The following is a 26,065-nucleotide window of genomic DNA, read 5'->3' on the forward strand; positions in this document are numbered from 1 at the left end:
GTGCTTTGTGACCACCTAGAGGGGTGGGATAGGGAGGGTGGGAGGGAGGGAGACGCAAGAGTGAAGAGATATGGGAACATATGTATATGTATAACTGATTCACTTTGTTATAAAGCAGAAACTAACACACCATTGTAAAGCAATTATACTCCAATAAAGATGTTTAAAAAAAATAAAAAATAAAACAAAAAAAAACATTTAGAGAAGAGCTAACACCCATCCTCCTCAAACTCTTCCAAAAAATTGCAGAGGAAGGAACACTCCCAAACTCATTCTATGAGGCCACCATCACCCTCATACCAAAACCAGACAAAGATACTACAAAAAAAGAAAATTACAGACCAATATCACTGATGAATATAGATGCAAAAATCCTCAGCAAAATACTAGCAAACAGAATCCAACAACACATTAAAAGGATCATACACCATGATCAAGTGGGATTTATCCAGGGATGCAAGGATTCTTCAACATATGCAAATCAATCAATGTGATACACCATATTTACAAATTGAAGAATAAAAACCATATGATCATCTCAATAGATGCAGAAAAAGCTTTTGACAAAATTCAACACCCATTTATGATAAAAACTCTCCAGAAAGTGGGCATAGAGGGAACGTACCTCAACATAATAAAGGCCATATACAACAAACCCACAGCAAACATCATTCTCAATGGTGAAAACTGAAACCATTTCCTCTAAGATCAGGAACGAGACAAGGATGTCCACTCTCACCACTATCATTCAACATAGTTTTGGAAGTCCTAGCCACGGCAATCATAGAAGAAAAAGAAATAAAAGAAATACAAATTGGAAAAGAAGAAGTAAAACTGTCACTGTTTGCAGATGACATGATACTATATACATAGAGAATCCTAAAAACGCCACCAGAAAACTACTAGAGCTAATCAATGAATTTGGTAATGTTGCAGAATACAAAATTAATGCACAGAAATCTCTTGCATTCCTATACACTAATGATGAAAAATCTGAAAGAGAAATTATGGAAACACTCCCATTTACCATTGCAACAAAAAGAATAAAATACCTAGGAATAAACTTACCTAGGGAGACAAAAGACCTGTATGCAGAAAACTATAAGATGCTGATGAAAGAAATTAAAGATGATACAAACAGATGGAGAGATATACCATGTTCTTGGATTGGAAGAATCAATATTGTGAAAATGACTATACTACCCAAAGCAATCTACAGATTCAATGCAATCCCTATCAAATTACCAATGGCATTTTTTATGGAACTAGAACAAATCATCTTAAAATTTGTATGGAGACACAAAAGACCCTGAATAGCCAAAGCAGTCTTGAGGGAAAAAAACGGAACTGGAGGAATCAGACTCCCTGACTTCAGACTATACTACAAAGATACAGTAATCAAGACAATACGGTACTGGCACAACAACAGAAACATAGATCAGTGGAACAAGATAGAAAGCCCAGAGATAAACCCACGCACCTATGGTCAACTAATCTATGACAAAGGAGGCAAAGATATACAATGGAGAAAAGACAGTCTCTTCAATAAGTGGTGCTGGGAAAACTGGACAGCTACATGTAAAAGAATGAAATTAGAACACTCCCTAACACCATACACAAAAATAAACTCAAAATGGATTCGAGACCTAAATGTAAGACCGGACACTATAAAACTCTTAGAGGAAAACATAGGAAGAACACTCTTTGACATAAATCACTGCAAGATCTTTTTTGATCCACCTCCTAGAGTAATGGAAATAAAAACAAAAATAAACAAATGGGACCTAATGAAACTTCAAAGCTTTTGCACAGCAAAGGAAACCATAAACAAGACGAAAAGACAACCCTCTGAATGGGAGAAAATATTTGCAAACGAATCAACGGACAAAGGATTAATCTCCAAAATATATAAACAGCTCATTCAGGTCAATATTAAAGAAACAAACAACCCAATCCAAAAATGGGCAGAAGACCTAAATAGACATTTCTCCAAAGAAGACATACAGATGGCCAAGAAGCACATGAAAAGATGCTCAACATCACTAATTATTAGAGAAATGCAAATCAAAACTACAATGAGGTATCACCTCACACCAGTTAGAATGGGCATCATCAGAAAATCTACAAACAAGAAATGCTGGAGAGGGTGTGGAGTAAAGGGAACCCTCTTGCACTGTTGGTGGGAATGTAAATTGATACAGCCACTATGGAGAACAGTATGGAGGTTCCTTAAAAAACTAAAAATAGAACTACCATATGACCCAGCAATCCCACTACTGGGCATATACCCAGAGAAAACCGTAATTCAAAAAGACACATGCACCCAAATGTTCATTGCAGCACTATTTACAATAGCCAGGTCATGGAAGCAACCTAAATGCCCATCGACAGACGAATGGATAAAGAAGTTGTGGTACATATATACAATGGAATATTACTCAGCCATAGAAAGGAACGAAATTGAGTCATTTCTTGAGATGTGGATGGATCTAGAGACTGTCATACAGAGTGAAGGAAGTCAGAAAGAGAAAAACAAATATCATATATTAACGCATGTATGTGGAACCTAGAAAAATGGTACAGATGAGCCGGTTTGCAGGGCAGAAGTTGAGACACAGATGTAGAGAACAGACATATGGACACCAAGGGGGGAAATCTGCGGTGGGGTGGGGATGGTGGTGTGCTGAATTGGGCACTTGGGATTGACATGTATACACTGATGTATATAAAACTGATGACTAATAAGAACCTGCAGTATATAAGTACCGCGCGCTAACCGATTGCGCCACTGGAGCTCCAAGAACCTGCAGTATAAAAAAAAAAATAAACAAAACAACTAATACTAAACTTTCACTGGGTTATTTGTATGGAAATATGTTAACATAAATGTTTCAGACATTAAAAAAAAAAAAAAGAACTAGATTTCCAAATAATCCATAGGTCAAAGAAGAAATAATGGAAATTAGAAAATACAACAAACTGATTGATAATGAAACTATTACAAATCACAGCTAATAAAAATTCTTAGCCTTAAATAAATATATAGTATTCCTATACATTTACGTAAACCTTTATTTCCTGTAAATATATAGTATATGCATTCCTATAAAATCTTGTATTCTATAAACTGCATACTAAAAATAACAAGGCTTATGGGAAAAAGTATTGAGGCAAACAACTAAAAAATTCATACAACCTTATAACAAGAGCACTAACCTAAATAATCCTAATAAAAATACTAGCACAGTTAAAAAGACATGTTAAATTCCTCATAAAGTTATATATACATACATATATGTAACACTTTATGTGTGTGTGTTTTAAGTAGCTTGATGGTGTAGGGTGTAACAAGAGTTGAGGCTGCTGAGTTAATAAACACAAAGGACAAAATGTCCAATGATTGGGCATTGCATAATATGTGCTTTCAAAGCAGAGTACATGACAAACCTGGGTCCAGAGGAGAAACAGGTAAAATGGCATCATGTACAACACTGTATTCCTCTGAAAACTCAGCTACATTCAGCTAGAATGTATATTTTATGTTAAGCTGCTGTGATGGTTAATTTTATGTGTCAACTTAACTGGGCCATAGGGTGCCCAGGTATTTGGTCAAATATTATTCTGGGTATGTCTGTAAAGGTGTTTTGGATGATATTAACATTTAAATTAATAGACTGAACACTGATAGAACATTAGTGCTCTTTGCAATATTAATGGATTTCCATTTAAAAGATTTCTGTGGGCAAATAAGAATGTAAAAATCTTAGGCTAATCAATTTCAGCTCTTTTTTACTACCTTTCTTCTTAGCACCTTTAATATGCTACTGAACCCCATGAATCTCCTAGAGAAGATAGTTTAGAGTAAAACTGCATTCTCTATTTTAATTTGGAATCTCTCTCCCTCCACGGCCAGAACACCCACTAAGATAAATTGGTGTATGACATGAAGATCTAAATAGATTTTCACTATACCACTTATTGAAACATCAATCCCAAGGCAGTTCTCAATTTTAAGGTGCAAAAGAAGAATCCAGGGAACAAGCTTAAAATCTAAATTACTAGGTTTTACTCCTAGAAGGTGAGGTTTGTAAGTCTGGAGTAGGGTTCATTAATTTCATTTTTAACATAACAGCACCCTCAGTTGACTTTGAGAGGAAGTAGTTAACCCAGCCACACTTTAGGAAACATTACCCTGCTACGTGATAAGGAATATTTTCAGCTCCAAGATTGGATTGTCCTTTTGGACATTCCTGCCTGGACATGGAATGAGTGAGGAATGAAAGAGAAACCAAAGACATCAAACATTTTATAATAGGCTTAACAAACCGGTTATGCTATTGAGAATAAGAGGCAAGTAGAGATACATTTTCCTAACCTTGGACAAAAAAGAGCAACAACTCATGTTTTCAGAGGAATTTTTTTTTGCTGTAAATGTTCATTATCCCATTTCATCATCACAACAACCCAGTAAGGTAAGTAGGACATGTAATATATTCTTGTTTTACAGATAAATAAACTAAGGCTCAGTGAGCATAAGGTCACAGCTAGCATAGTGGCAGAACTGGGACTGAAATCCAGGCATTTGGAACACAAATTTTATGTTCATTCCACTGTATAGTATTGCAGGTCAAATTAACTGTTATATGCTCTGGGTGTCAAGTTTCATGTCATATATGTAAGAAAAGATTTCCAATAGAAAACTAACGTTCAAATGTCATAGCAAAGGTGAGAGACCAGGATCAAAACTACAATTCATTTACATAATGACCATAGCTTAAGCTGTGAAGGTAAATTATGTTTTCAAAGAAATTATCATAAACTGGGAATAAAGGTCCAACATCTACACATTTAAGAAGCCCATAGTAAAGCAAAAAAGGTCAGCAAAGAGAAGTTGACTAAAGAAGCAGAAAGAGAATCAAAAGAATGTTAAAAATAAGAAAATTAATCAGGTAGTATCCACTGATGATTGAGAAAGAGGACAAATATTACACATATCATTTATTAGGTATGTTTAAAGGCAGAAGGAATGTTATCAGTGGATTCAAGAAGTTCCACAGGGAAAGAATGATAGTGGGAATAAGATTCTTGAGAATTAAAGTATCTGAAGAATAGATGAAGTTATATTAGTGATTCTCATGCCCCCTTTAGTGAGACATCCTAAAATACAAAGAAGGTAATTCTCACAAACAAATTAGGTTTATCAGAATGAGGACTATGGGAGAGGAAAAAAATGTTATAAATCTAGGGTTGAGAGTTAGGGAGGTAATTTGTTTTAAAAAACCTTATACAAATAAATACAAATAAAAACATAATACAAAATCATACATTTCTATAGTACAGCTGCAAGTATGTAAAAATGCATTTAAAAATGGAAGGATACATGAAATGTTAACAGATAGTCAGATTCTGATTTTTTTAAACTTTCCTATACTTCCCAATTTTTATTCAGTAAAGTATCTCTTCTTAAAAAGTTTAATTTGTTATAATGAAGTCAATATTTTCCCTCAAGAAACTTCTAATCATGAGTGGTAAAAACTACAAAACATTCTTCCTTGCTTCTGTTATACCCTATATAGAATCAAAAAGAGAGAGACAGAGAGAAAAGGAGCCTAAGTAACTATCCAGATAAGCAATGTTTGAATAATTAAGAATTGGCAAAAGGATAGCTACAAGAGTTATGACAGGACTGAAGCAACCCAAAGATTTGAGCATTTTAATCCTCTGCTAAGTCACTGGAGTTAGCGAACACAAATTCCGTGCCTGTCAAAAAGAAGCTCTATAATTTTAGAAATAGGACTCGTATAAATTGATCATGCTAATAATGATGATACCCTGTTGAGAACTGAAACCACAATTTAATTTTACCATCATCTAAATTTTAGTAGAAAAAAATTTTTAATTTAGCCTCAAGTAAGCAATTGTTAAATTTACTAACAATCATGGAAAAATTACCGGTTGGTTTGAAATTAACATCTTCATCCATCTTTATCAGGTCCAGAGATGATAAATCATTCAGATTCTTCAAACATAATTCTGTTCAATTATAGAAAACACATTTTTTACTTTAGTAAAATAAAGAAGCAACACAAAATAGAATTTATTATAAAATATCCTGAAGGTGTATTTCTGTGTAATTGTTCTGGGAAGAACTGTAGTCCCTATTTAAGTGGTTAAAAAAAAAAACAACTCATTTAAACAAAAGAGCCGACTAATATGCTGAAAAAATTTTCTAACAGTAAAAATAATATAAATAATAAAAATAACACTCAAGTGATAACATTTACAACTTGGAGCTTTTAAAATGATATATTTGTACTATCTCATTTAATCCTCAAAACACAACATGGCAGGTATTAATATTATTTCATATACAAGTTAGGAAATTAAAGAATAGAGAAGCTAAGTGACTTGCTCCAAGTCTAAGTAACTGTTTTGCCATTTGACTTCCAATATGGCAGTAGTTTTTCTTTTTAAAAAAGCTTTAAGATATATAAACACAAAGTATAAAGAATCAAATAGTTCTACAGAGATTGTTCAAAAAACACCAGTCTTTCCCCTCCTCCTAGTTTGCCACACTCTCTTAAGGTAACCATTATGACTATTTTAGCTGATGGTTCTAGTATTTACTTCAGCATCTCTGAATATGACACTATTGCACCTGGAAGGAACCTCTGAATAGGAAGCAATGCAAGTTCACTCTCACTGATTGATGGGGACCAGAGCAGTCAATTGTAGTAACCTGTTGCATTCAGTGTTCTCTCTGTTCCCTGCTATAAAGCCCAGGAGATTGGAGGCAGTTAACAGCAGAGAGTGGGAATACCACAACCTATTCAATGTTATATAGAATAGCCACTTAAAAAAACATAGCCCTTAGGGGCTTCCCTGGTGGCGCAGTGGTTGAGAATCCACCTGCCAATGCAGGGGGCACGGGTTCGAGCCCTGGTCTGGGAAGATCCCACATGCTGCGGAGCGACTGGGCCCGTGAGCCACAACGACTGAGCCTGCACGTCTGGAGCCTGTGCTCCGCAACAAGAGAGGCTGCGATAGTGAGAGGCCCGCGCACCGCGATGAAGAGTGGCCCCCACTTGCCACAACTAGAGAAAGCCCTTGCACAGAAACAAAGACCCGACACAGCCAAAAATAAGAAAATAAATTAATTAATTTTTTTTTAAATTAAAAAAAAAAAAATAGCCCTTAGAAAGCAAGGTTCTTTGAAAAATACTTTAGTTTAAGCAACATTGCTAAGGCAGCTTGATAGTTTTAAGTGTTTGGTTAAGTAAGGCTTTTGAAGTCTTTGCTAATTTTCTTAATTACCCACTATTAAATTAACATTCAGTGGCCATCAACAAAAGTCTACACATAATAAATGCTGGAGAGGGTGTGGAGAAAAAGGAACCTTCCTACACTGTTGGTGGGAATGTAAATTGGTACAGCCACTACGGAGAACAGTATGGAGGTTCCTTAAAAAACTAAAAATAGAGTTACCATATGATCCTCTAATCCCACTCCTGGGCATATATCCAGAGAAAACTATAATTTGAAAAGATACATGCACCCCAATGTTCATTGCAGCACTATTTACAATAGTCAAGACATGGAAGCAACCTAAATGTCCATCAACAGAGGAATGGATAAAGAAGATGTGATATATATATATATATATATATATATATATATATATATATATATATACACACACACACACACACACACACACACATAATGGAATATTACTCAGACATAAAAAAGAATGAAATAATGCCATTTGTGGCAACATGGATGGATGGATGGACCCAGAGATTATCATACTAAGTGAAGTAAGCAAGACAGAGAAAGACAAATGAACTTACTTACAAAACAGGAAGAGACTCACAGACACAGAAAACAAACTTATGGTTACCAAAGGGGAAAGAGGGGGAGGGATAAATTAGGAGGTTGGATTAACATATACACACTACTGTATATAAAATAGATAACCAACAAGGACCTACTGTATAAGCACAGGAAACTATACTCAATATTTTGTAATAATCTATAAGGGAAAAGAATCTAAAAAAGAATATACATATATATAAAACTGAATCACTATACTGTACACCTGAAACTAACATGACATTGTAAATCAACTACACTTAAATAAAAAAAAAAAACCAATGCTCTCAATTTTCAACTTCAAAAAAATTAATATTCAGTAAGTTAATCAAACAAGAATGCTTACTATATGCTGAGCACTATTCTAAGCTTAAAGTTTATAGTAGTGAACAAGGCAAGGTTCTTCCTCTTTAAAATTTGTATTTTACTGAAGAAAGCAATCAATAACAAATAAATAATATAATCTCAGGTATTGAAAAGTATTACGAGGGAGGGAGAGATTGGGAGTTTGCGATTGACATGTACACACCACTATATTTAAAACAGATAACCAACAAGGACCTACTGTATAAGCACAAGGAACTTTGCTCAATATTCTGTAATAACCTAAATGGGAAAAGAATTTGAAAAAGAATAGATACATGTATATGTATAACTGAACCACTGTGCTGTACACCTGAAACTAACACAACATTGTTACTCAACTATACTCCAATATAAAATAAAAATTAAAAAAAAAGAAAGGTATTATGAAGGAAAATAAAGCTGAGAAAGGAACTAAAGAATAACAGAGTTTTTTAAGCTTTTCTTTAATTAAGCTTATGTGTATTTCAGATACACAGCTTATAACTTCTGATTAAAGTAAGAATGTAGTCATCCTAATTTTCAACATAAACACATCACCTTTTCCAAGAGCAGGAAAGCAGCAGTAACAATATAGAAATTGTTTTTCCTTCGTCTCTGTAAATGTGGGTTTAAATAAGGTAGTCCAGGAAGGTTTCTCTGAGGAGTTGATATGTAAACAAAGACCTGAATGAAATGACGGTTCAGGCCACGTAAAATATGCAAGAAGTGTTTCAAGAATAAAGAGAGTGCAAGGACCTGAAGTGTGAACAAGCTTGATGTGGTTAAGGAACAGCAAGACAGCCAATCTGGACAGAGTGGAATAAATGAGAGGAAGGTGACAAGAGATGAAGTTAGAGAAATAGGCATGGGGGTACCAAACAGGACTTTGTGGGTTCTGGTGAAAGTTTGCACTTTATTCTAAGAGTGATGGGAGAGCTACTGGAGGATACTGAGTAAGAAAGTATAACCAAATTTAGGAAACAGCATATTCTATGCTAAAGACCCTTCCTAAGAAATTTAAGGCAGACCTCCAAGGAAACCAAAACATTCTATCCAGTTATATAATAAATTTGGCTATTCCTTATAGGCAAAACTTAGCCACCTATAATAACTGAAAATAAGACAAATATGAACTGTTAAGAACATTTAAGAAAAGTTAAATCTTTACAGTTACCAGAATATAGCAAGATATTTCTTGGTCTGTCTCATTTTGTGTATTTGATAATTATGATAAAAAATATATGCTTTTAAAACTCCATTACAAATTTGGTCAAAACATAAAGAATAATACAACTATATTATAGATCTGTTTCTCAACAGCTGCATCATGAACATAAGCTATTGCTAATCAGCATGTTTTAACAATATATTTATTCTTTAAGAAAGACAATTTTACTGCTTCATCCATATCTCTGCATTTTTATTTGCCATATGTGTATATCCAAGTAGAGAATAAGTTAAAATTGGCTAAATATTTTTAGGGATCTAACGTATTTTCTTTTCCTGGAAGACAGTCTCAATACAATGAAGAGGCAGCAATTTCTACTCCTAATAAATGCTTAACAATCTTTTGATATTTTAAAAGATAGGTAAAGAAATACTGAGTGATTAACTGAAAACTAAAACTGAGGTTTGATAGGAATACTTCACTAGCACAGATTAGGATAAGAAGCCCATAATCAAGCTTGGCTTATATTTTCAATTAAAATTAAACTAAAAAAGGAACATAAAGAGTTGAGTATCTATAGGCAACATTTCCAAAGACCAGGATCATTTTAAAAATAAAAAACAAACCAAGTTAACATGTTATACAAAGGAAGATATTCTGATATTCTGATAGAATTAATAAATAGATTAATTCAGAAAAAAAGTACATGCACCAAGCTTTATTTACCTGTGAAAAAGAAATCCATATTTTCTTTTCTGCAAACAAGGTTACTTTAAAAAATACTTTACCAGAGCATTCTTACTTTCATAATAACTAGACTTTTTCATTAAAATTTATAGAATATAATTTTTTAGAAGGAAATGCATCTAACCTTGTAATTTTGATTCAATTCCATCTTTGCTCAATCCAGATGCAAAACCTATATGTTATGACAATTTATTAAAAATAAAATAGAATGAGATGAATTCATCTTTATAGGCTCAATTTATACCCCAGTTAACTAGAAAAGAGTAATCTAACTCAATCTTAAATAGAAGAAAAAAGTAGCTTATAGTTAAAACAAGGTTTAAACATCTACAGAAAATACCCACTGTTGTGAAATCCTTTCAATATCAATTGGCTATCTCTTGTTCATTTTATTGTATAACAGTGACCAGGAATACTACATGTATTTTTTTTCCTTAGAGGTCTGAAAATTTTGAACCTGTGTATATTAGAATGGTATTATAACACGTCAGGTTTTAATCTGATATCCTGCAATCCCAAGCATTTTTATTTTATAACCTGTACCACATGAAAGAACCCTCTAGAAGCAACATAACCATATGTGTGCTAGCTTTAGAAGCAAGATGAAAATTCCAGCAGCAACAGTATTACTATATACTTTGATTTGAACACCAGTTCAGACAAAATTCAAAACTTCTTTTTGACTTTAACTTATTTTAAATAATTTTAGGCATTTTAAAAATGTTTATTGAGATAATTTTTTTCTAAAAGATCTATTTTTAATGGTGTTGATTTCAAGCCTTATTAAAAGACTAGAAGTAAAACAGATAAAGATTTCTCACGTTTCTCTACTCTTGCTCTAACTGTATTTGTTATAATTGTTTTTACTTCTGCTACCTATTAGTTTATATAATCTGTTCTGTGACTTATTAGTATAAAGTAGGCCCAGTTGGCTTGATTAAATTACTACTCTTCAAAATCAAAGTAACAAACCATAATGAGATGGGTTTTTCAAGGCTCTGATATAAAGCAAGGTTGATCGTATCCATTCCAAAGCAATATTCACATCTGTGATGGTATGCAATACTATCTCCGCATTTAAATGCTCAATAAGATGTCTGTGCAAACTAATGGAAAAAAAACCTTTTCATTAGTAATATATATTTCAGTGCCATACAACTCTTACTTGTTTAGAATAATATTTGAATAATTCAATAATATAATTGAATAATATTGTTACTTTAATAATTCATGAAAGTTAACTTAATTTTCAAAAATAGGACAAAGCCTTAAAATGTCAGTTTAACTTTTAAAAAGATTATAGATTTCTCTCTACTCCATGGATCTAGAAGACATTATTGCTTAAAAAAAGGGTGGGGAGTGGATTACATCCTATTTTCCCCAAAAGTATTATAATCAAACACTTTACTAAAAGGTCTCAGGTTGCCTGTCTCCTACTATTATGCAAATTTTAAAGATGTAAAAAGATGTGAAAATTACATTCCTCCCATTACTAATTTGGCCTTTTATAACAAGGATACATGCAACTGCATGCTAAGAAGCATTGCTGAACAAAGATATTACACTGTCTCTTTTTTAACTATTAAATTTCTTAAAAGTACACAAACTTTCTAATTAGATTATTGAAAAGTTTCAAGAAAATGGCCTTAGAAAATCCCCTAACATATTAAAAGGAAAAATATAGCCTATATTAACATTAACATATTAACGTCTTTTGGGAATATGTTCCATATTACCTGCTTTCTACAGTGTCACTACAAGCTAGCATCTGAATATACTTCTCTTTTGTACTTAACCGAGTCATAATAACTGCAGTAGCTGTAGTGTCAAACTGGAAGAAAAAAAGAAAACAGAGAAATTTAGTAAAGAAAAGCACATGTTGATACCAGTCTTCTTCAATAACTCAAGATTTTCATTTTATATTAAACAGTTCCCTGTCTTAAACAACAGGTCAAAAAGGCCTTAAAAATGCTTCTGAATTTGAATGTTAACTGAAAATTTGACTTAAAAACCTTCCAAGAGTATAGATGTAAAAGTACCACTTTGGTTTCAATGTAACATAATTTTGGCAGTAGTAAAATCAAAACAAACTTAGGTAACTGGTTAAAAGCTGTAAGATTCAGTGCAATTTACATATAATCTAATTTATCCTATAATAATTATAAATTTGTATAACATAATATTTTGATATTCTTTGAAAAGATATTCTTCCTAAATTTTCCCTTAGTACCTATATGAATGACTTCTTTATTCAAGAATCTGTCAGATTAGGCCATGTTTTGTAATGTGTATGGGCTGATTTTTAATTGTCACAATATCTTGGGACCACTATTGGCATTTTGTGCTAGGATCCAGGGATGGTACATGTTCTGCAATGTATGACAGTCCTACACAATGAAAAACTGTCCCATCCAAAATGCCAATAGCATCCCTATTCAGAATAAAAAACAAACAAAAACAAAACAACTCAAAACCAAAAAAACCCTTTAACAGCATACACATTAATAAACCCAACCATTCATCAACCAATGGGGGCTTAGAGGGAATGAAGGGAGTATGTCTCCTTTGGTGAGACTTGTTTTACTTCTACTCCTCCATTAAAGTAGATTTTCTTAGTTACATTTATATTTAAACCTAATCTAAACGTGAAATGTTAATCTTTTGTTTAACAAAAAATACACAATTATTTTTTTTTTTTACTTTTTATCTTGTCTTTAAAATAAATTACAAAAAGTGAAAAACTGTCACTTACTTGAGGTCGACCAGCTCTACCAATCATCTGTAGAATATCTGTTTCACTGTACTCTTCAAACATTCCTCCAGCATAATGCATTGTAGATTTTATAACTACTAGGTGAGCAGGCAAATTTACTCCCATGGCTAAGGTACTGGTAGTAACTGCATCAAATTAAGGAATATTACTTTTAAGTCATATAACTTTATTGCTTCAAGTAAACATTTTCTTATAAAAGATATATTCTTATAAATGTAATAAAACTCATATATAGGAAATTCAGAATAAAAAGAAAGAAGAAAACAACATTACAATGTAAAATAATATTTCTTAAAACCAAAAAGCTACTAATTCTTACTTTTCAAATTGCACTATGTTCAGTAAGATGATAAAGAACTAAAATTGCCAGAGAGTTTACTATAGCACGTATATGTATGGATAGTTATATAATTTTAGATTCTTGGAAGAAAAACAGAAATAAGTCAGAATACCTGAGCTTTTTCTTTTTCCTAAAGATCTTATAATATTCACAAGAATATCTTTTACTTACAAAGAACTGGTAGATCTCCAACAGTAAAAGCTCCTTCAACGACTTTTCTATCTGACAGCTCCATACCAGCATGATGATAACCAACACCATGTATTAAGATATCTATAAAAGAAATATATCATCTGTTATGTACTGTTGATATTTCATCAGTAATTGGCTCTTTTTATCTATAGCTGAAAATACTATTCAAAAATTATCTCTAAACCTACCTCTCAGTTTTGAATCTCTTATGGAATATGCACACTTATGTAACCTATTTTAAAAAACACAAAATTATTGAGTTATTCCCATTAACATCAAAACTCTTAGTGTGTTAGTTAATTATTTTGAAGATTACAGATATCAAAATATTTTCACAACATCATTTTTTGAAAACCATCGTTAAGAAGTAGAGAATATCTAACTTTCATACTGAGAAGTCCCTAATTTTATAACTAAGAAAAAAAAAACCTAAATAATCCAATTTTAAAAAGGGCAGAGGACCTGAATAGACATTTTTTTCAAAGATGACATCCAAATGGACAGCAGAACAAGAAAAGGTGCTCAACATCACTAATCATCAGGGAAATGGAAATCAAAACCACAATGAGATATAACCTCACACCTGTCAGAATGGCTAGTATCAAAAAGACAACAAATAAGTGTTGGTGAGGATGTGGAGAAAAGGGAATCCTCATGCACTATTGGTGGGAATGTAAATTAATGCAGCCACTATGGAAAATATGGAGATTCCACAAAAATTTTTAAGTAGAACTACCATATGATCCAGCAATTTCACTCCTAGGTATTTATCCAACAAAAACAAAACCACCAATTCAAAAAGACATATACACCCCTATGTTCATTGCAGCATTATTTACAATAGCCATGATATGGAAACAATCTAAGTGTCCAACAATAGATGAATGGATAAAGATGTGGTACTTGTGTGTGTGTGTGTGTGTGTGTGTATAAAATATTACTCAGCCATAAAAAAGAATGAAATCTTGCCATTTGTGACAACATGGATGAACCTACAGGGTATTATGCTAAGTGAAATAAGTCAGAGAAAGACAAATAAGTGAAATAAGTAAGACAGAGAAAGACAAATACCATATGATTTCACTCGTGTGGAATCTAAAAAACAAAACAAATGAACAAACATAAAATAAAAACAGAGTCATAGATACAGAAAACAAACAGGTGGTTGCCAGAGGGGAGAGAGGTGGGTGGAGGAAAGAAATGGGTGAGGGAGATTAAAAGGAACAAACTTCCAGTTATGAAATAAATGAGTCATGGGTACAAAATGTAGAGTGTGGGAATATAGTCAATAATTATGTAATATCTTGCATAGTGACAGATTGTAACTAGACTTATCATGGTGATCATTTTGAAATGTATGGAAATACTAAATCACTGTGTTGTGTAATAGGAACTAACACAGTGCTGAAGGTCAATTATACTTCAAAAAAGGAACAAATTCATGGAAAAAGAAATCAGATTTGTGGTTACCAGAGGGGAGGGGTTGGGGGGTGGGGAGGGGCAACTGGATGAAGGAGTCAAAAGGCACAAACTTCCAGTTATAAGATAAATAGGCACTAGGGATATAATGTACAACATGATAAATATAATTAACACTGCTGCATGTTACATATAAAAGTTAAGAGAGTAAATCCTAACAGTTCTCATCACAAGTGAAAAACATTTCTATTTCTTTAATTTTGTATCTATATGTATGGATGATGAATATGCACTAAACTTATTGTGGTAATCATTTCATGCTATATGTAAGTCAAATCTTTATTCTGTACACCCTGAACTTATACAGTGCTGTATGTCAATTATATCTCAATAAAACTGGGGAAAATAAGGAAATAAATAATTATAAATAAAATCAACAAAAAAAAAAAAAAGAGAGAAAAATACCCCCAAAGGCTCAGGAAACATTTTCACTATGAGAATACTACCAATTAATTTCCTGACGTTAACTAAAATTTTTCAAAATATAGAAATATTTTTAAGTTAAATGCATGATACAACAGAAAAATTATTTTTGAAAAAGCTAAAGAGACCAGAGTACACAAAAAGTTGGGCATGCTAGACAAGTTTAGAAACCTTAGTAACAGAATCTGGGGTTCATGGGCAAAAAGAAATCTTGTGGGAGCTGCTAGAATGTGACTGGTTAAAGGGGAATTGACATAAGCAGCGGTCTCTTCCCCTAGTCTATAGCAACTCAAAATGGCATTCCACTCCTTTTCACTTATGCTTTTCTCAGGGAATGAAGTAAAAGCCGAACATACAAATGGTAATCTATTCAACTGTTTATTGTTCCTGAGTAACAGACTGACTGTGATATATGATAAATATTCTCTAGGTTATAAAACAAAGAAGTAGGTACAAAGAAATCTATGTTATTGTTATCTTGATAGCATTAATTTCACATTTTCCCTTTCTGTCTACCTCTTAGACCTCATGTACTTTTTTGGCTAAAAGCTCTATTTCAGTTTCTCTTTCTCTGACTCTCTACTGCATCTTATTGTTTAATCATGCTTTGCTGATGTTTGTAACAAAAGCTGCACCATAGAGAGTTTTTATCTTATGGCAGTAACTAAGGAGATCAAGTTAAATCCTTAAAGCAGAAGTAAAATTATGAAAATAGTATATACAGCATGCATAGGTGGCTGCATAGGTAATTCTTTAATGCACTAAATGACTAGAGATCCACCCTTTTAGTGGATAGAAAGTCAAATGTCAGAAAGCTAAAGTGGTATCCTCTAGGTTTGGTACACATCTTTGGTTGAAAAGTAACCAGAGGTGTAGCCACAGGGTAGACTGTAATTGGAAAGCTGATCTGATCCAAAGTGAAGAAAAGTACATCTCCCCCCATAGAAAATTAGTCAGAAAAATCAGTATCTGCTCGTATCCACAAGTAATGATCTAATCCAATTTTGGCTTGAGGTCTACCACTAAACTTATTTATTTATTTCCAAAAGTTGTTATTAATAATAAGCTAATATTAGTAGTAAGCATGTGCTGGCACTCTGCTGAGTCTTGCTAAGATTGAGGGGTAAATAAGATGACCATGAGTCCTTCTTTCCTCAAGACGTTTACAATCTAAGGAATAGAACAGATATTAAGTAACAATTAAACAAAAGCATATTTATTATAATTACAGTAAGTTTTATGAAATAAAAATATAGGGTGCCTGTAAAAGCAAATAAAGGGACATTAAGAATCATGGAAAACTTCTTAAGAGACTGATACTAAAGGTGAGACTTGAAGGATGAATAAGAGGTAAAAAACAATTCTGGGCAAAGAAAATATGATTCAGGAAAGCTCTGTGTAGGATAACAGTTTGGTGTATTCACAGAACACATTATACAGGGTATTGCAGGCGATATTAAGTATTTAGGATTTTAGCCTAATGACAACAAGAAACTATTAAAGTGTTTCAGGCAGAAAAATGACATGTTTAGGTTTGTAATTTTAAACAATCACTCTGCTATGCATATAACAGATTAAAGTGGGATAAGAGTGTGTTTGTGGTCATCAGATAAAAGGCAAGAGATTAATAATTACTTGAATGGGGTAGGTGGCAGTGCTGATGAAGATAAAATGATATATTTGAGATATATTTACAAGTAAGAATAGACAGGACTTGGTAATTGATTGCCTACGGGGAAGAAGGTGAAGGAGATGTCAATGACAGGTTTCTGCATGAGCAACTAGGGAGATGATAAATAATCAGGATGGGGAACACTGGAGGAGGAACTGATTTGAGAGAAAGAATCAATGTTCTCTTTTGGACATACTGAGTTTGACATGCCCACAGATATACAATCGGAGATGTCAGGCAGATGGCCGGTAGACCTGGAGCTCAGAATGGAGGTCTGTGTTGGAGCTGTAAATTTGTAAATTCACAGACATATATAAATATGTGTATACATATATTCCTTGAACCCATGTGATAATGAGACTCAAATACCTAGGAGTGTGGCATTAGAAAGAATGAACCTTGGAGAGAACCCCTAGAATGTTAACATTTAAGAATCAGGTATTATAAGTGAAAAGGGACTGAGAATGAGTAGAAATCAAAGTAGCAAGAAACATGGTAGAAATGATCATGGAAACACAGAGTCTGGAATTTTTAAATTAGGTGGGAGTGGTCAAATGTGTTAGAAGCTCCTGAGAGGTCAATTAACAAGATCAGCTTTAGTAAAAGATTACAACAGATACTGGATTGAAAGTGAGTAAAAAATTGAAGACAGCAATATGAATAATCTTTCAAATCTGGCTATGAAATAAAGACAGGATCACAGTTGCATCAAGATTCATTGCCTTACTTAATCTTCCAACTTACTTTTATCTTTATTTTACAGATGAGGAAACTGAGGCTTAGAGAGGTCAAGTAACTTGAAAAGGTCAACCCAGTTTTCTCTTCTCATCTAGGTTATCCCTAAAAGTCTTTCTACCTCCAATAAAAAATTTTAAAATATACCTCTGTTTCTGTTCCACAGTCATAATAAATTTCGCATCTTTCACAAGAACAGAAGCAGCCTGTTGCACACCTTTCCTTGTTGCACAAAACTAAAAATGAATGAATAATTTTTGTATTAATCATATTAAAAACTGAACATTACACTAAAAAATAAGCAACCAACAAACCATACCACAAGCGTGGGTTTCTGATCAGAGTACGTTTGTATAACACTGGAAATTTTGTAGTTGAGGGTTAAATCAAACTTAAATTCGGTTTGGTTATTACTGCAGGGAAATCCAAGGACCACTTTCTCAAGTTTCACTGGTCTATGTCTCTCATCCATTTTCAGACATATAGCAGATCTTTCACCATCTGAAAGCCATTCTGCAATCTTTAAATGACAGAAACGTACACATTAAATTTTTTTCTAGTAAAGTTTTATGGCTAAAAAGCCCAATTACAGTTCACTTTAAAGTCAAGTTTAAAAATATTTAGTCAAGTAGTATTTTTCAACATTACATATTCTAGTGACACTTCTATTGATATATTGGTAAATATTTTCAGTAACAGTGTTTCAAGATTATACCCACTTTTAACATGGTAAACTTCCAATTAATTATTATTATTTTGTTTTATTTTCCTCCTAAGAGTCTAAAGTAAAATTAAAATTAATTTCAACAGAGAAGTCAAATTTCTCACTAGCACTGTAACTCCTTTGCTATTTTTCAGAATGATGCCCAGATATGGCTGACACTTCTTTTGTGTTATCCTAAATATTAGCTGAAGAGTAGCAAAGAAATGATTGGCTTAGACTGGCAAAGGCTGACAACTTTTTTAAACAAAGAACAAATAAACACCGAGAGATGGCAGTGCCAAAAGCACATTTCAGACTCAATGCTAGAGTCCTTAGTTAATTTCTGGAGCTGTGGAGAGCAATCCTTAACTTCACATAGCCTGGTTAGTAATCAGGCTTTGTGCCCTGCTATGAAACTGATTGTTTCTTTGACAGGAAGATAAAGTAATGAGTTTTTAATGGCATAGGAAGGAAATATTAAAACATTTTCAAGGCTCTCATGGGTAGGGATGAGAACAAGAATTTACAGTTTGAGCGGAGCAGAAGGCAAAGGATGAAGGCCTTAACTCAGGGGAAACCTGAGGTAGAGGACTTGTAGAAAGAGACAGAGAGACAGCATTCACAGAAGTAGTGATTATCACAAAGGGGAAGAGAGTTTCAAGAATTACAGAGTATTGATATTTTGTAACTGCTTACACATCAATAAGAAAAGTTTAGTATCCCAATGTGAAAAAAAGGTAAAGTCTATGACCTTGCAGGTTGCAAAAATGAACTTAAAGTAGTTGACAAATATATTAAAAATATTTACTTCAGTAGTAATCAAAGCAGTACAAAATTTTAAAATAAGGTACCATTTTAAATAACAAATTTGAGAACTATTTAAAAGTAATAATAACAATAATAATTTCATTATTATACTATCCAGCGTTAGAATACAGAGAAATGGCTGATGGTAGAGGTATAAATGAATATAACATTTATTGAAAGCACTGTGTTCTTAGAGTTTTATATACCCTTTGACTCAGTTATTCTACTTTAGCAGACCATCCTAAGGAAATAATGGCAATGTTTTCTTAGATATAATTTCAGCACTATTTACAATAGCAAAAAATGGAAACAATCTTCCCCCATTAAGGTATTAAATAAATTACAATAAAACCACAAAAAATTGTATTTAAGAAGAGTACTTAATAACATGGAAACATTTGTAGGTAACATGCAAGTCATAAAAGTGTATGTATATTATGATTCCATCAATAAATCTAGAAGGACAAATGCTGGGGTTTTTTTATTTACACATACTTTAAAATGTTCTCTATTATTCTTGAATATAAACAAAACAAGTTGTCATTTTAAGAACAAAAAGGATTAACTGTGCTAAACTAAAGATAAAGGCAAAATTTTACGTTGGATTAGAGAATACTGTACAGCAGCTTTTGTGGAAACAATTTCTAAGAATTAGCTGGGGGAAAAGTCATATTACAGTAGGCTGAGAAGTAAATAGGAGTAAGAAAGCAGAGTGAAATTGTACTACTTTTCAAGTTTGCCAAAAAACTGAAGAAGAAAATTAGGACACATGTTTGTTATAGAAAGTATAATATTGTACAATTATTTCTTTACATGTTCATGTACCCTATTAACCATGAGATCCTCTTCAAGAGCAGGGTCTACATGTTTTCACTTTTGCATCTATCATTAGTGCTTACCACAATTCCAGGCACATAGAATTGGGGGTAACATAACACCTCATATTATGAAGTGTCTAAAACCCATGAAATTATGACTTTTAGATACTATTAAACAACAGACTCGCACCAAACATATTTTATTAAACCCAATCAACCAAATTTGATGGCCTTAATGCTGTCATACCTATGAGATCTAACCATAACTTTCCACGATATAACTTTCCTATTAAATTGGTTAGGTGATTTACAGAAAAAAAAAAAAAACACCTCACTTTTCTCTAAGATTAAATATTTCACTAAGTCATAACAAAATCTGATAGACTAAAATTCTAACTTACATCCTCAGCATTTGGAATTGTTGCAGATACAGCTACAAATCTCACTGGAATAATACTGCTGGTATTTTCTACAGCATGAGATAAAAACTGCACAGTTTTCATTCTGCTGACTACAACTTCAAGAGTTGGTCCACGATTTTCATCTTTGACAACGTGTATCTGAGAAAAAAATTAAGACTCATTAGCTATAAAAATAAAAATCTATCTAGTCAATTAAAATGTAAAACAATATTAAACACTCTTCCTTAAGAAAATAAGCATTTTCCACTTGAAGGGATAAAGCAAACATAGAGTTTGGTTGAAAATGTCTTGTTTCTGTATATCCATTCAAATCATCTCTTCATGTTTATCTCTGAAAGTGAATAACGTGTTCACTACCTCATCAATGAGAAACAATCGAACCAGTTGGACCAAAGAGTTGTCTCTCCATTTTCTGGTCATGCTATCCCATTTTTCCTAGAGAAAAAATGCAAGTGGTTTAACATGATAAGGAATTATAATAAGTATTACTAAGGTGTGATAAAATTTTTAACATGACTTGTTACAAACGATGGGCAATATTTTAGTTGATGTCTTAAAAGTATCCGAAAAGATACTTAAAGATTTTTAAAATTTTAAATAATTTTGATAATCATGTGTTTAAAAAATTGAACCCCCATTTATTTTTTAAGTTTAATCAAAAATATTCAAAAGTATAGTCTAATTACCCTTTCTAAGCTCTACCAAGGTCCTCCTGCTACAATACATAATATTTGGATAAAGAATACAAGCAATAAGTATGATTACAAATCATCCACAATAACAAACTGCCTATTCATATCTTTTGCCTATTTACTCCATTTGGTTGTTTGTCTTTTACTTAATTGATTTGTTAGTATTCCGTATGTACCCTGAATACTAGTACGTTTTGTTTGTTTGCTTCACATTGCAAATATAGTCTTCTACTTTGTATTTTCTTTTAACTTTTTTCCATGGTGAAGAGAAAGAGATATTTGCTAATAATCCAAGGAAATAATAAAATATAAGCAACACCTACTGGAGTTGTCATAATAATATGGGCTTGCTGAATCTCAAATAGGTCATCCATTACTGTATCTCCAGTGAGTTCTTTACAGTTCAATCCTATTGGTCCAAATTTTTCTTTCCAATCATCAAAACGCTGACTACACAGGGCTTTTATTGGTGCCACTACAACAATATAAGATATTTATTTTAAATATCAGTGCAATTTAAAAATTATTTTCACAAATAGTTAATAAAGTTAGCACACATCTAGGTGCTGCCTAGTATTTATAAATTAAAAGTTAACAATATAAACATATTATTTAGAACTATAAAAGTAATCACCAAACAGAACTAAAAATAGAAAAAGAAGTGATTGCTCAGGTAATTGTAACTAAGAATGAAGAAAGGTAGGGTGGAAATTATCGCCCTTTGTGATCACTGATTTTTTTAACCATGTGTATAAATTACTTTGATGAAAAAAATTTTAATATATACCTAAAAAAAGAGAATAGAGGTTCCTATGGAAATTTCTCATATTACAAAATGTTTGATTCTATTTGTTCATCTTCCCTGTCCTTTTAAAAATAAACATGTAAAGGCCAAATTCTCAATTCCAATACTATTTTTATTTATAAATCTGGGAAAATGTGTTTTGAATTTAATGTTAACAGATAAGACCAAATGTGACATGTCTTTATTTAAAAAGTATAGAAAACCAAATAATAATTCTTATGTCTTGAATTTGAACTTATTTCTTACTTTTACCTCAACGGTTTATCACTATTATAATTAATTATCACTCTTTCAATATATAAATACTTACTGTAAACAATTTTAATGTTCGACCATGGCAATGGTACTTCCATTAACAATCTTGTTATAGCTAGCTCAAACAATACAGTTTTCCCAGAACCAGTTGGAGCACAAATCACAAAATTCCTATCTGTATAAAGAAGCTAAAAAATAAAATTTAATCAACCATAGAATATACAGAAATTTTCAATTCTCAATTTGTTAGAAAATATGTCTTAAGAAGACTCTATGGAATAATAGTTCAAACATCTTTACCTCTAAACTTATTAAAATTATAAGCTGGCTCTAGATCCATCACCCTCAAAAAATAAAACTATTAATAATTTATCATATTGTTTGGTCAAAGTAATATGCTAGATAGACCTAGAAGAAAATAATTTCTTTAGCTTCCAGAAAAATTGTTATAAATCTAATAAATATAAACAACCCACCTATGAAAATTACATGCATTCATTTAACAAACATTTTTTGAGCTCCTATAATGTACCAGTCACTGAGTGTAGCACTGAAGACAAAAAGATGAATGTGATCTAGTCTCTGCCCTTAGAGAGCACACAATCTAGTAAGAAAAGGCAGATAATAATTAAACAAAATACTTACATCATCAAAGGCTTTGGACTGTATATAGTTGAAATATGGGAATTGTTTGAAAATACTTCTAAATTTTGCCGCTGAGAATAACATTAAGGAGTTAAATATTTCAGAAGTTTAAAAATCGGTTACTCAATTTAAAAATTAAGTTAATATTGCCTTTGACAATATTTAATGATGAGGTTTAATACTTGCTATTTTATCATAAGAAAGGAATTAACAGATACAGAGGGAAGGACCGAGATGGCAACATAGGAGGCTCTTGAACTTCTATCCTCCCATGGATCCACTGAACAAACAGCTACACGTGGAGCAATTCCCTCTGAGAGAAATCCCCAAACTAGCTGAATGATTCCTTTACAACAGATGAATGAGAAAATACCTACATCAAAATGGGTGGGAAAGGCTGAGAAACCCTTGCCATAAATCCCACTCCTGGCACATCACCATACAATTGGAAAGAAACCCCCAACTCCCAGATCCTCCCTGAGGAGCAGAGGGTTTGGACCACACATCTAGTGCCCCAATTTTTAAGGCTCCTGCCTGAGGGATGGGCTCTCAAAACACTCAGTTCTGTTAGCCAAAAGGGCTTGCATTTACAAGCAAGGAAAATAAGCATCTTTTAAATGGGGGCAGGCAAGAATGCCCATCTTCAGTTTCTCCTTGAAAGGAATTTAATTGCATACTTTCTCAGCTGCTGACTGAGGTTCTGGCTTCTAATCAACTTGCATCTACGTGCTGACTGACTGCAATCCTCCCCTTGGGACATTGATGGATCTTGGCACACCCTTAACTTCTGTGAGCCACTAAGAACAAAGGCAGAGGCTTGGACAATCACAAAGGTTTGACAGGTAACTAGGAGCCCAGGCCAGGTTGATTGACAAGGTTCATCTCTTATACCAGACCAGTCTCTCAAGATTGGGGAGATACCTGTTTTATCTAACGTTCAGAGACCAACATAGAAAGTCAAGGAAAATGAAGAAACGGGGGAATATGTTTAAAAAATAAATAAATAAATAAATCTCCAGAAACTGAATTTAATGAAACAGAGACAAGTGATTTACCTGATAGAGAGTTCAAAATAACACATAAAGATGCCCATCAAGGTCAGGAAAGCAATGCATGAGCAAAGTGAGAATTCCAACAAAGTCATATAAAATATTAAAAAGTACCAAACAGAAATCATAGAGCTAATGAATATAATAATTGAACTGAAAATTTCAATAGAAGGTTTCAACAGAAGACAGATCAACTGAAAGAAAGGATCAGTGAACTTGAAGACAGGGCAGTGGAATTAATGCAATCATGGGAGCAAAACGAAAAAAAAAGAGTGAGAAAGAGTGAAATCAGCTTAAGGAACTTATGGGACACCATCAAGTGGACCAATATACACATTATAAGGGTTCCAGAAGAAAAAGAGGTAAACGGGAAGAAAGCTTATTTAAAGAAATAATGGCTGAAAACTATCCTAGCCTGGGGAAAGAAACAGACATCCAGATCCAAAAATCCCAGAAATTACTAAAGAAGGTGAATCTCAAGAGACCCACACTGAAACTCACAGTAATTAAATTGCCAGAAGTTAAAGACAAAGAGAGAACCTTAAAAGCAGCAAGAGAAAAGCAACTTGCTACATACAAAGGAATTCCCGTAAGATTGAGTGAATATTTCAGCAAAAACCTTGTAGACCAGATTGTGGAATGATATATTCTGGGTGCTGAAAGAAAAAACTGCCAACCAAGAATATTTTACCTGGCAAAGCTGTCCTTCAGAATTGAAGGAAAAATAAAGAGTTTTCTAGACAAACAAAAACTGAAGGTGTTCATCACCACTAGACCAGCTTTACAAGAAATGCTAAAGGATGTTCCTTCAAGCTAAAATGAAAGGATGCTAATCAGTAACAGGAAAACATATGAAAGTACAAAACTCACTGATAAAGGTTGATACATAGTTGCATTCAGAATACTCTAATATTGTAATGTTGGTAGTTAATCACTTATAACTGTAGTATATATGTTAAAAGACAAAAGTACTGTATCTATAATAATTTATTAATGGAGACACAATATTAAAAGATATAAATTGTGACATTAAAAACATAAAATGTGAGAAAGTGAATGTAAAATTGTAGAGCTTTTGTATGCATTCAAAGTTAGTTTTATCAGCTCAAAAGAGACTGTTAAAACTGTAAGATTTTTTTATGTGAGTCTCAAGGTAACTACAAAGCAAAACTCTACAGTTGATACACAAAGATAAATAGAAAACAGTGAGAACATACCACTACAGAAAATCATCAATTCACAAAGGAAAAGAGCAAGAGGAGAAGAAAGGAGCAACAGAACTACAAAACATCAGAAAACAATAAAATGACAATAAGTCCAACCTATCAATAAATACTTTAAATGTAAATGGACTAAATTTTCTAATCAAAAGTCATAAAGTGGCTGAATGGATTTAAAAAAACAGGACTAAATTATTTGCTGCCTATAGGAGACTCATTTCAGCTTTAAAGACACACAAAGAAAGTAAAGGGATGAAAAAAGATATTCTATACAAGTGGAAATCAGAAGAAAGTAGAGGTAGCTCTACTTACATCAGACAAAATAGACTTGAAGCCAAAAACTGTAATAAGAGACAAAGAGGTCATTATATAATGATAAAGGGGTCAATTCATTGGGAGGATACAGCAACTGTAAATACTTATGCACCCAACAATGGAGCACCTAAATATATAAAACAAATATTAACAGATCTGAACAGAGAAACAGACAGCAATACAATAATAGTAGGGGGCTTCAAGACGCCACTTTCAATAATGGATAGATCATCCAGAAAGAAAATCAATAAGGAAACATCAGACTTAAACTATACCTTACACCAGATGGCTCTAACAGATATACACAGAGCATTCCCTTCAGCAGCAACAGAATACACATTCTTCTTAAGTGCACATGGAACATTCTCCAGGAAATATCATATGTTAGGGCACAAAACAAGTCTTAAGTTTTAAAAGAAGAATGAAATAATATCAAGCACCTTTTCCAACCACAGTAGCATGAAACTAAAAATCAATTATAAGAAGAAAACTGGAAAATTCACAAATATATGGAGATTAAATAACATGCTCCTGAACAACTATTTGGGTCAAAGAAGAAATCAAAAGGGAAATCAAAAACATATCTTG

At 32.8% G+C, this 26,065-nt stretch overlaps 1 protein-coding gene across 1 annotated transcript in view; it reads right to left on the reverse strand.

Annotated features, from left to right (window-relative positions):
• Positions 1 to 26,065, reverse strand: part of HFM1 (helicase for meiosis 1) — a 150,074-nt gene that overhangs the window by 95,222 nt on the left and 28,787 nt on the right. Inside the window, exons 7-20 of the mRNA XM_059900015.1 lie at positions 22,894 to 22,964; positions 22,304 to 22,436; positions 21,512 to 21,663; positions 20,854 to 20,931; positions 20,476 to 20,634; positions 18,066 to 18,266; positions 17,894 to 17,982; positions 13,626 to 13,669; positions 13,417 to 13,518; positions 12,885 to 13,030; positions 11,869 to 11,963; positions 11,105 to 11,238; positions 10,257 to 10,304; positions 5,953 to 6,033 (exon numbers count right to left, since the gene is read on the reverse strand). Of these exons, the coding sequence (XP_059755998.1) occupies positions 5,953 to 6,033; positions 10,257 to 10,304; positions 11,105 to 11,238; positions 11,869 to 11,963; positions 12,885 to 13,030; positions 13,417 to 13,518; positions 13,626 to 13,669; positions 17,894 to 17,982; positions 18,066 to 18,266; positions 20,476 to 20,634; positions 20,854 to 20,931; positions 21,512 to 21,663; positions 22,304 to 22,436; positions 22,894 to 22,964 (1,533 nt within the window). The remainder of the gene's footprint in view (positions 1 to 5,952; positions 6,034 to 10,256; positions 10,305 to 11,104; positions 11,239 to 11,868; positions 11,964 to 12,884; positions 13,031 to 13,416; positions 13,519 to 13,625; positions 13,670 to 17,893; positions 17,983 to 18,065; positions 18,267 to 20,475; positions 20,635 to 20,853; positions 20,932 to 21,511; positions 21,664 to 22,303; positions 22,437 to 22,893; positions 22,965 to 26,065) is intronic.

The sequence above is a fragment of the Balaenoptera ricei genome, chromosome 1 (genome assembly GCF_028023285.1).
Source record: "Balaenoptera ricei isolate mBalRic1 chromosome 1, mBalRic1.hap2, whole genome shotgun sequence".
NCBI lineage: Eukaryota > Metazoa > Chordata > Mammalia > Artiodactyla > Balaenopteridae > Balaenoptera > Balaenoptera ricei.